This window comes from Gossypium arboreum, chromosome 2 (genome assembly GCF_025698485.1).
Source record: "Gossypium arboreum isolate Shixiya-1 chromosome 2, ASM2569848v2, whole genome shotgun sequence".
NCBI classification, from domain to species: Eukaryota; Viridiplantae; Streptophyta; class Magnoliopsida; order Malvales; family Malvaceae; genus Gossypium; species Gossypium arboreum.
In genome coordinates this window covers 103,214,026-103,226,279 of record NC_069071.1, presented here as the reverse complement: position 1 = coordinate 103,226,279, position 12,254 = coordinate 103,214,026, and the positions used below count along the sequence as shown (strand labels likewise).

The following is a 12,254-nucleotide window of genomic DNA, read 5'->3' as shown; positions in this document are numbered from 1 at the left end:
TTTTACATGCTATTCATCGCGGATCAAAACAGTAAATTAAATCTTCATTGTTAACTATAGAAAGTAAAATTTGACCCACCTAGGCACTCAACAAAAGAGTAAGACTTGATAACTTGTTATGTTGTTATAATACATAATGAAGCTTCAATTATTCAAAATTAATTAAAGAGTAGTCCCACTAACAAAGATTTCTTCGGCACCTAGAATGCCAAAGAAAGGCTCGAAGTAAGGAACTAAGTTGTACGAAAGAAGGAAAACACAACTTCTTTAAATCCTACTAACACAAGAAGGAAATATGTTAGTTAATGTATAAGAGTCAATAAAAGCAAATAAGCAATGAACCCTAACTCTTAAGTATAAAAAATAGGCAATTACGGTAAAATCTTATAGAACTACTATCCAACTTCTAATAATTAGTTTCGGTGTTTTAGATGTCCAAAAATTATGAAATTTTAAGAGAGCCAATAAATATATGAACATAATATTTGAAAATTTTTTAACTCGAAATTCAAATAGATAAATAAAATTGTATTTTTGTTCTTTTTTTTTTTTTTCTTGATGGCCTCTTTCTTGGTTTGTGTTTGCAACAAGGCTTTATTCTCAGACAAAAATATATATAATCAAACATGTGATAAACAATGAATCCTAAACTCTGATACCGACACATAAATTTAAGATTGAAATTAGAAAGTTCAAACAATCGAGAGTTAATTATTCAGAATTCCTAGCTAGCTATGGCGACGCCAGATAGTGAGAGCCCCTTTTTATGGTTGAACCATCTTGATATTTATGGAAATGATGTTGAATCTCAAGGTGTTGTTGAGTAAGCGCTTCCTTTGTTTCGGCACCCTTTTAGAGCTTATGATAATTATGTTTAATGCTAGATTTAATTGTGGGTTTTTAAAGGAAGGGGGTGAGGGCTTAGGATAAGGTACGGTACGGTATGGTACCAACTACCATAGTCAACCCCCTCTTCTTCCTTTCCTCCATTCTTTTCTGCAAAATTGTATCTATCTACATAGCTATTCAGCAAACACAAGTAATAGCCATTATCAAGTCTTGAAAAAATAGCTACTACAACCTTGCATGTCATAAGGTAGAATACGCCACTCAAAAGAATGACTACTACGGTGCATACAATAAAGTAGGAATAGATCATTCCATGTAATAAGATTCACATTCAGATGAGCCAAACATGAATTCATGAAATACCAACTAAATTTATTGTCAAAAAAAAAAAATCCACCTCCAACTCCAATAGTATGTTCCAGACCTTATATAATACACAAATAACACCCAAAATTCTAATAAGAAAAAACAATTGAAGCCCTTGTACAGAAAAACTGTGGGAATCCACAGATCAAAACCCTATCCCTAACTCACAAAACAATGAAAATAAGAGAAATTTGTCAAAAATAACGAATGCAAATGTTTGAATCAGATACCTTACCCCATGTCCCAATTACGAACACCCAGTAAAAACCACCTCTTCACCCCTTATGGAGCCAGCATATTCCTGCATGCTAAAAATCCATACACAAATACTCGACCGCTTCAGTACCCCCACCTCCTAACCAACATTTGCTTATAGGATGCTTATATGAATCGCAGCTCCAATACAGTCAGATAATGCACAAAATATACCAACAGTATCGATGCTGATAAAGACCTCTGAAGAACCACAAATATAATGTAGAATAACGACAAGCATGGATAACCAAGAACATCTTATACTTGATACTTTGAAAGTTTATCCTTCACAGGTGGCTCCAAGGCAGACATACATTGGTCCCACGCCCCATTCCTAAGCATCTGCAACAGCATTCATTGCCTGACTCAGTAAATGAACCTCACTCTAATGCATGTCATAATTTTGGATCTATGTAACCATAGTAAAAACAGAAACGATCAATTAAGTACTCAAGTTCCCCTTGTTTATTGCATAAATGAGAAAGAAATGAAGAAAATAAATAAATTTCCAATCAAGAAAAATGCACTAAACAAGAGATTCACAGCGATAGGAGAACCTATATGATTGCAAACAAACCAAAAATAAAAATAAAATAAAATACAGAAACATATAGACAGAAAAAGTGTACAGCATGTAATAACAAGATTTAAGGATTTTAATCATTTTAAAATATACCAAGTTAAAATAATCAGCAAACCACAAAAATCCTGCAAGGTGGTATAAAAATAATCAAGAAAAGCAAAGCTGACAATGACAACTGCCTACCTGTTTATAACCGTGCAAGACCTGACAAACTTCATTATGTAGTTCTTCACTCCTTATTTCCTGCAGACATAGAAGATGGTAAAAAGCTTAAACTTATACAACCCTCAAAAACAACAAAATAAAAGCATCCTTACATGCCAACTTGCAATAGCTTTGCACATGAAAACAAGTGAACTCAGAGCCCCTGATGGATTTGCCCTGACCTGAAAAAGTGCAGCATCATCCAAAAACAACTCAGTTTATCTATTCACTATTAATTAACATTATTAACAAAGCAGGTGCATACCATTGCACATAGGCCCCGGAACGCATCTTCTTTCTCAATATCATCACGTATCCTGCCAAAGTTGTTTGTCAAATAAGTTGACATACATCTTGCAAATAAATTGAATTCTGCTCTAATAAGTGCAATTTAATGTACCTGATCCTAACAGTAACTTCGCTATACATCAGATCAACAATTTACAAGTGAGGAAGATAAACCAACACTTACATAGACAAAGCAATACACCAAGATTGCATGAAATGCTCCATATGTGGCGATACAAGATCTGGACAGACCCATGCAAGCCTCCCTAGTGTAATAGCACTATTTTCAACAAGTGACTTGTTCAGCCCCTGCTAATCATACAGAGATGAGATTATGACATCAAAATAATTAACACAAGCCCTAACATGCAAACAACAGTTATGCATGCAAATAAACTTCAGTAACAGAATGGGAATATTACCTCAGCATGCTGAAGGATTGGAACCAAACATGAGATCACTGTCATGACAATTGGAGAAATTTCTTGCCGTACCTGAAATTCATAAGGCAAATTGTCAATTATGGAAAGAAAATAAAATAAAACATGGTTTTGAATTAAAGCAACCAAAGGGATATCAATTCATTAAAGCAGCCAAAGGGACAAATTAAAACGAGGTTTCAAATTAAAGCAACCAAACAGTAAATAATCTAATTTTATCAAGATGCAGAATGCAGACCGCATATACCTTAATTGCTAGCTCGCCAATAGCCCAGCATGCATTGTTCGCTACTGAAATGGTTTCCTTTAACTTGGGAGTATTCTGCATTGGACATATATTGTGTAAAAACATAAAGATGGCAAAATGAGATTTGGAACCCAAAATGAGTCCTTACCAATTGCTTTGCTGCTATATCAAGAAATTCAGACAAACGAGGATGCAAATGAACAGGGCAAACCTAAAAAAGCCAACATTTGAATAAAGTTAACATACACCACCTATAAGAACATAATAAGAAGTTTCAAGTTGAAAGTTGATCAGCTAGGACCATATTTGAGGCTTCTAAATCAAGAGATTTACAAGCTGCAGGTTCCTAGAGGAAAGGTGATACTTTATTTAGTCTATAGCTCTAAACTAGTATAATTGGTTGATCCACTTTTTACATACCCTAGCAAGGTCCCCAAGAAGTGCAAAGGCACTTTGGCGAACATCAGAAGCATCATCCATGCAACACTGCAGAAGCAGATCCCTCAAATTGCTCTGCGAGACCTACATATAATAGGTCCATGTGAGGAAAACGAACATCTCAGTTCACTTTGTAATATAGCATGTTTTAATTAATCATAAGTTTTCTAGTTAAGGGAAATATCCAGTCTGCACACCAGTATCAGGAGCAAATGGACAAGTCATCAAAACCTAGGTATGATAACAATTAATCTATTAAACATCGAGGCAGGAAATACAAAAATTTTAAAGGAAAATCTAGTGGAAGAAAGTTCCTATGAATAATAGTCCACCAGCTCATTAGCTGGTCGGCAACACTTGTCCATGTGGTATTTGCAATTAACCCAGTGGCTACACGTAGAATAATGTTTTGCTTCACATGAATTTCTCATTAAATAGGCACTTCGAAAGAGGCTAAAAGCAACGCCCACTTCAGTTCAAGGTGAGAAAAAGGGATGTAAGGAGAAAGCAAGTACCAAACTTTCTATTCCACTACCAAGACCCTCTGTTAGTCCAGAAAGCAAATCTAGCGAGCATACAATGAACTCCTTATCATACTGAACCCCAGCTGAAACAGGATCAACCTGCAATAGAAATTCTCAGCAATTTCTTCAAAAACCTATAACTAAAATAAGTTAATATATCAGAAAAATAATCATATATGGGGTAACATTATGCAAACAGAAAAGCAGATTCCATGAATTATCAAGCAGTGAGAAAAGGGCTCAGTTGCTTTGAGGTTGGGACAATGGCTGGTGTAACATTGCTTGCAAATTGAAAAGCAGGTTGAAAAATCATGCAGTCTCAAAATTCAACAGAACTAGTGATTTTGACAAGCAACATGCAAAAACTTTTCACTATTGGATAATACAATATGTAAATATATATATGGAACAGAAGAGAAATGCAACTGATTTCTCTCAAAACCTATATTAACTTTAGACTGTTCAAATAAAATACATTTGCACATACATTGTTAAGTGCAAATAAGGTAGCAGCAGCACAAGTTGAAAAGAAAGTACTAGACATATATCACACAATGAAATTTCAGATAGGTCTTGGCCAAGCACCTCAACCCCCAAAACCAAGCACATAATAACATGACAGAATAGAGCAGAAGTCAAACTAATAATCAAGGCACTAACCAATTGCTGCTTGATTGAGATCAATTACAGCGAATAAAAAATCTATAAAAGCATCAGACAACCATAAAGAGGAAAGCAAAAATGAACAAATTAACCTAAATTGCTGATTAGAAGAGAAATAAAAGTCATTGATTAACACCTTGGCCAATTGTTGAGTCTGGATGATATTTATGCACCTCTGAAATACAGGCTGAGCAAATTGAGTGAACCCGGTACCTAATGCCTGAAAAAGTAAAATACATTAATCCTAATGTTTACTAAAATCATGTACAGTCATCTTATCAAAAAGTCTATTGAAGAATACTGTGGTTCATAGCCGACTGCAGATTAAATAACCATGCAGATTGGAGTGGCTCCAAAACTAATAAGAACTAGTAGTTTGTACACACTCCCATTTTCCAAGTTACATTGCACAGAAGAAGAAAAAGGCAAAAATCATTAAGCCAAAAACAACACTCTGAAGAGACATCAGATCTCAGAGGGTAAATAAAAGTAAAACCAGCAACAGGTGTACGTAGAACAGAACAGACATTTCTTTTTGAGATTCACACCTCCAGACCACACAACAAAGAGCTTACCCGGAGGAAAGCTTTTTTGCAATTTTATTAAACTTATCACGTTGAAATATCTTTTTATTCTTTTCACTTATAGAGTTATTCTCTTTTATTTGCAGTACGCATTAAAACTCCTGTCAGAGGATAAAACAGTTTAGGACCAATTTAGTTACAGCCAACTCTATAGCAGCTTGAAGTCTCTTTCCAAAATACTGCTAGATGTATTCCTTATTCAATTACTTGCTGACCTCAGAGTAAAAAAATAAACATGAAATTAAATACAAACCAATACATGCAAATTAAAAGAGAACAACTCATCTGCCCTCCTCAGAAAAGAAACTAATAAATACAAAGATCAAACAAGAAAAGCCAACAGACCTGCGCTATGGAAGTGAAGCACTCAAGCAGTGGAAAGAGATCTTTGTCAGAATTTGGAACCTGATGCCACTTCGCAATAAGTGGAGGCATCAGAATTTCAAGATAGACGGGCTGCAATAGACAAAACCAGTCGAGAGAAATATCCCTATAAGAGAAAGGCAAACCCACCAAAGTAAGAATATTATTATCTTTTGCTTACTGATATACCTGATTCAATTCCCCTCCAACAGCATCTGCTAGAGTTCCAATAGCATCATAAACAATTCTGAGGTTCCGCCTCTGTAAATTATACATGAGCAAAATTTTATTCAATAGTGAAAATGAAGCAGCATCTCTCATAAGCCATAATCACAACAGTAAAATGAGCCTATTATCCAGCAAACCACCTGATACTTGCCAAAAGCACACATAAGATGCTGTAAAATTACTTCCAACCTTGGTGCCAACTCTTCGGCAGCCTCCTGCAAACAAAATTTTTCAAAAAATGTTGAAATGTTTAAGAACTTAGATCCCCATATGCAACAAGTTGTGCAGCACATTTATAACAACCTCTTCAAGTGTTGCAAAAGCTGAACAAGCAGCCTCTTGCACCCGCTTGTTAGTATCTAATATTCTTCGCAGAAGACCCATAAGAGCTGCATCAAATTGCTCATAGCCTTTTTGATGACCACTATCCTGAAATAAATGAAACATGAGTGTCTTAAATCATAAATAAAATCCAAGGCCATGGATAAAACAAGAACAGGATGTGCTAAGAACAAAAGATTTCCGTAAGAGGCAAAAAGATAAATTATTTGTTGGATACAAAGTTTAAGCAAGATTTACAGCCAAACAACATCAAAGTGGAAGCTGTGGTCTTAAAAAGAAACAACAAAAGCAGCATGGTCCAACCATACCTGAACAATGTATTTGCTGAATCGAGAAAGTGTCCAACAAGAAATACTCCTTATGAGAGGAAACTTATCATCTAAAAGGGGAATTAAAAATGCCACAATCTGCAGACATAAATATGTTTTTCTATTAGTTCAACAGCATGGAAAAGAAAATAAAGAAAAAGCAATGCCAAAAGAAACAACGATAAACGATGGAGCATAACTTGATTTAAGTAAAACAAATGCATATTATATATTCACAATTTATTATTCACCTCATAATCTGCCTCAGAACTTTGTTCATCAATACAGAACAAGAAGAATTACCTCAGACAAATGAGGATAAAGACCATTAATGCAACCTTCACCAACTGCGCCAAGAGCTAAAACAGCAGCTTCCCTATCTTTCCAGGCTTCATCACCAGTAGCAGCTAACTTGGCCTGAAAAAAATCAATATAAATAGATTAGATATAGATACAATTTCCGGCTCTAACTTTAACATCCCCAATAGGTAAGTTACCTGAATAATAGGCATCAAAGTTGGAAGAATTTCATCCCCGAACACATTTGATAGAACATCAAGAGCTGCTGCACTGCATTTCCTTAAGTTCCATACATTGAATGAGTCATCATCCTGTACCAAAATGATCACTTAAGAAAAAGTTCCACGGGAAAATAGTTCTTTCTAAAACAAAAAGGGATATAGAACTTATCTATGATTTCTGATTGACAGGCACAAAAGGAGGAAAAAAAGACTTACATCATCTTCTGCATCCTCAGAACCATGAAATCGTGACGTATGAAATCGAGGTTTTAGGTCCTGAAGAGAAAATATTAGAGAGAACCACATTCAGCAAAATGCTGATGGTGAATACATTACGGAAAACTAAAGAGCAGAATGATTAAAAACAAATTATATCAACCTGATCTCTGTCTGGAAGAGACTCATCTTCCTACAAGAACGAATTAATTCCAAGTAAATTAACCATTATATTTGCCAATTCACATAATTTGAATACAGAAGTTAACAAAAAAATAACCTCAGCCTCAGCAAGTGATTCATCGTCATCTGCATAAGCCATATTTGACAATAAAATCTACAAAGAACAGGAACAGATACGTGAAAACTAAAGATCATATAAATGGCTCTGCAGGAAAAAGAAAAAAGAACAAAAATATAAAAGCCAGCAAACTATTAGCATACTGGAATTAGACGTGGTAAATATTCTCTCAAAATCTCAGGTGGTAACTGCGCATCACAATAAGCAGACCTGCAAACCAAGGTCAACATTGAATCATAAACATTAGCCAGGGGCAAGAAGGGATAAAATGCTAGTAAAGTTAAGCGCATGGCCTTCAACCTCTCCGCATGTGCAAGAAAGAAAAAGAATCTAGATTTCTAACAGAAACTACTTAGAAAATTATGGCAAAAATATTCAATTCCTTGATATCTACAGTCTAATTTAAAATATACTAGCACATAAAGCTAGAGAATGGGCAACCAAACCATAAATGCTTCCAACATATTTAACAACCCATATATTGTGACGCAAGCAGAGGCAAAAAACTGAAAATAAAAATGAAAAAGAAGAATCTAATTTCAGGGGACATTGCATTCCACCAAAGACTATTAGTTTGAAGCTTGTCAAACTGCATAAGCTATCAAAATTATAGTTTTAAAAATATCTTAATCCAATAAGAACCTAAAAATGGCATGAACAAAGAAAGTTACCAAAATTCACATGCTTCAAGTGCCACCTCATCATCAGTGTCCTTATTTACTTGCAACATATATTCAATTACATTCTTCATATGCGGCTGTTAAATAATGGAAAGTGATATCAGAAAAAAACAAAATGCGGATTTGTAAACAGGCTTAAAAAGACAAATGAGAATGACATGGAACTAAATATGTTACAATATACTGCAATACCTAAATTGCAATACCTACCTCCAGAACAGATGGACGGACTTCAATTAGCTGAACAAATGCTGCACAAACCTGATCATGTGGCAAGAAAAAGAAAAGGAAACATTGATCTGACAATGCACAAACTTGGAAGAAAAGAGAGAGCTTTCTACAATTCATCACTAGCTCACATTATTAAAAATTTGGAAATGTTACACAGATGAAATCATGAAAAGAGTAGAAAACAGCCTTTTCATAGTATTCAGTTACATGATATATATATATATATATATATATATATTTGCACGGTCCAACACGTCAGCAGTTTCATTATAGAAGAAAAAGACAAGAACCATTAACACCAAAGACTAGATGACAAAGCATGTCTGATTCTAAGGCTGTATTCAATATAAATACTCAAATCAGAAAATCAGAAATGACAAGTAATTCATGTCAAGTTTTTATAGGCTTCAATAGTAAATTACAAGGAAAATTAGGAAATATTTACAATAGATCATTCCACGCAAAAGTTGGATTATAAATACAATAAGAATATAAGAGAAAAGGAGAAACTATTCACCAATTTCCGCACTTCTGCTGCAGGGTCATTAGCAAGGCCAAACAAACCATGAAGGTATTTATCCACAGATGCATACAAAGCCTGAAAGAAATTAATGTATAATATCAAGTATTACCCTAAAAGTAACAGAATGGCATCCTTCACAATGAAGAATAGAAACTTTCAAACTTCAAGTTAACTTACAGAAGGCATCAACATAATATATTGGTTTACAGAACCCAATGAAAGCTTTCTCAGAGAAGCATGTGGAGACTGAAAAAACTGCTCATAAGAAAAAAGACATGATTAGAAAATTTACAAATGCTGATGAAATTTTAAAATACAGAAACACATTTCACCTGAAATAACCGAGGAAGGAATATGTTAATAGGCCTTTCAGCTAACCCAGGCACATCCGAATCCAACACTTGTGGTATATCCTCACAAATCTATATTACAAAGAATGGCCAATGCGTTAAAGGTAATTCAAAAGACGGCATCTAAACATGTCTTTGCCAAGGCAGCATTTGTCAGCTACATTTAAGTTTGACCCTCAGATTGCAGTAAGACCACCAACATAATAATAATATCATATAGATTAGCAAGTATAAGTTGGCCCACTGACAATCACATGGATACAATGCTATTGATAAGTGGAGAAAACACTTAGAATAATTGAAACATGTTTTAAATATTGTAGAATATCAAAGATTCTGCATCAGGGAAATTTCACATATGAACTATAAGCTTATTAAGAAGCAAAGACAGAACAAGGGGGAAGTAGAACTTGTGGGCTCCCTCTACCTGGTACAATTTGAAGGCAACTCGTCATTGAGGCTTAGAACCTTGTTCCATAAACAATGCTTGTTTACACACAGAGAAACCTATTCTAGATGGGCAAAAAATCATCTCATTTGTACACTAGACAAACTGGGGAATGAATAATACACCTTACCCTAGAGACCGTTTGCATACTAACTTCATATAACTAATGCTGAATGTTTTCAAATAGATTTTGACTGTTTCAAAATCTTGGCATAAACAATGTAAAAATCACGAGAAAACCATGGTTTTATATTGAATAAACCCACAGGCTTCTATTGAATTGATTGATTCCTCCAAAATTTAATGGCTTAAAGTCTTGAACCATGTAAAAGCATTACAAAACAATGGTTACATATCGAATAAACTAAAAGGAATATTCTCAGCAATAACATGACAACTTCCATCCAATGATAGCAGAGATTAGAAAATTAGTCATTGCATACCTTTGACAATGCATCCATTGCACCTTCCATGTGATTTAGGTCATTGCTATCCAAACAATTTATAAAAGCTTGCAACAACTCAGGCCACCCCAAAATCCCCCCTAGTTGGACAACCACAGATATAATTGTCCCAACTGTTGACCTAATGTGTTTATCTGCTGCTCCTAAACAAGGTAATAGTTCTGACTTTATATATTGTTGGTGTGCCGGAGACATCATCTTATATGCAGTTCTTAGATTATTTTTCAGCAGCAAACCAGCAGCTTGTCGAATCTCTACTGATTTACCCTGCACAAATTTACAAAAATAAAAAGAAGTTCCATTAGCACATGAAAGAAAATAGGTTTTCATGGTATATCCGAAGGCCACTGATTTACTCTGTATAAATCAACAAAAATAAAACAAAGCTCTATTACCACATGAAAGCGAACAGCTGTTCGCAATTTATCCAAAAGCATGGACACCGATATCTTGCATCAGACACCAATACAAGGACACAAAACTACATCATACTGGTATGTTTTGAGCAAGAAACATCCCAACCAAACCCAATGACAGATTGCCCACTAATAGTCTTGTTTAACCCAAAACCACTTGCCGAAAAATCCAGAATATTGCCTCTCCAACCGAGAGAAATTCCATTTAAAATATCATCTCCCCCATAAACATGTAATCCAATCGAATACCAGGAATGTAGTTCATCAAAGAAAAATGTAACTAACCCTACAAAAACCCAATTCTAATATTGTATAGAGAAACATAATCCAATAAAGAGAAACTCCACACACACACACACAAAAAAGAAAAAAAAGGAAAAAGAAAATAGTATTTCCTCCATAAACATATAATCCGATCAATACCCATAATCTAGTTCCTCAAATAAGGCGAAAAACTAACCAGAAAAGAAAGTTATAGTAAGTTAGTCATTAAGGGGAGATAGAAAACGATGCAAACCTCGGCTCGTGCAAGGATAAAAGCGAGATAGTTATTGAAATCAGGGAACTGAGAATAGTGCTGAAGCTGTTGCCAAATCTGAGATTTATCGGCCGAAGAAGATGGCGAAATCTGCTGCTCCAGCAGTCCACAGATCTCCTTCAACCCCTCCTCTTGTGGCTGCCACGAAGCACTTCCAGCCGCCGCCATTCTGTAATCAGATTCTGATTCAAACAAAAATTTATTATCTGGTTTCGACTTTAACGAACAGATTAACTTTCAAAGAGAAAAAATGCAAATGGGTTTTTGGTGGTTTGTTTCGATTGAGGGGTTTTCGAAGAGTTTTAGACAAGCTGGGAGATTTTGCCCTCTGGTCGACGAAACAGGCACAGCAGCACCGCAAGGAAGAAAAGCAGAGGGGTTTTTGTTAGGGAGTTTTTTTTTTTTTAATATAATTAGTAATAAATAATTTCATGAAATAGTAAAAAAAAATCTAAACATAATAAGAAAAGAAAGTAACTAAAATAATTGTTAGGTTAAGGTATTATTTTCTTGCGTCTAATTCTAAATTTCATCTCTCTACTTACAAAAACTAAAGGCATAATCCTTTAATTTTAATTTATCATGATTTAGTCCACACCTAAGGATTTAGTCTAATTATTGATAAACACATTCACTTCAACTTTTTTTTTTGCTAATTTATTATATAAATGGACTAATATAACATTTGGTTTCTTTTTTGTCATTTAAAATTGTGAATGGTTACTCAAATTAGATTTACCTTTTTATGAGGTGGTAAAAGTAGGCAATGTAAGGCTAACAAGTGACAAATGTCATGAATTTTTTTATTTTTAAATGTTTATTTGTCACTGATTTTTTTTTGTATTTTAAATACTTAATTTCTTTTATTTTTATTTATTTGTTTT

The 12,254-nt window shown here is 34.5% G+C and overlaps 1 protein-coding gene across 2 annotated transcripts; it reads right to left on the bottom strand.

Moving 5' to 3' along the window:
* Positions 1-1,200: 1,200 nt before the first annotated feature.
* Positions 1,201-11,914, bottom strand: LOC108467065 (transportin-1-like). 2 transcript variants are annotated; one of them, XM_017767532.2, is made up of 29 exons: positions 11,350-11,914; positions 10,396-10,683; positions 9,487-9,576; positions 9,332-9,409; positions 9,149-9,229; positions 8,611-8,661; positions 8,392-8,477; positions 7,864-7,930; positions 7,700-7,756; positions 7,583-7,612; positions 7,420-7,479; positions 7,180-7,293; positions 6,986-7,099; positions 6,683-6,781; positions 6,336-6,461; positions 6,173-6,247; positions 5,994-6,065; positions 5,787-5,897; positions 4,994-5,077; positions 4,186-4,293; positions 3,653-3,754; positions 3,381-3,443; positions 3,233-3,307; positions 2,968-3,039; positions 2,730-2,854; positions 2,523-2,574; positions 2,371-2,439; positions 2,237-2,296; positions 1,201-1,812 (listed from the first exon to the last, which is right to left on the bottom strand). In XM_017767532.2, the coding sequence occupies exons 1-29, from the start codon at positions 11,536-11,538 to the stop codon at positions 1,729-1,731; spliced, it is 2,682 nt and encodes an 893-aa protein (XP_017623021.1). In that variant the 5' UTR covers positions 11,539-11,914; the 3' UTR covers positions 1,201-1,728. The 2 variants fall into 2 exon arrangements, with proteins under 2 accessions (XP_017623021.1, XP_052881048.1); XM_053025088.1 differs by having other exon boundaries at positions 3,653-3,745.
* Positions 11,915-12,254: the final 340 nt, after the last annotated feature.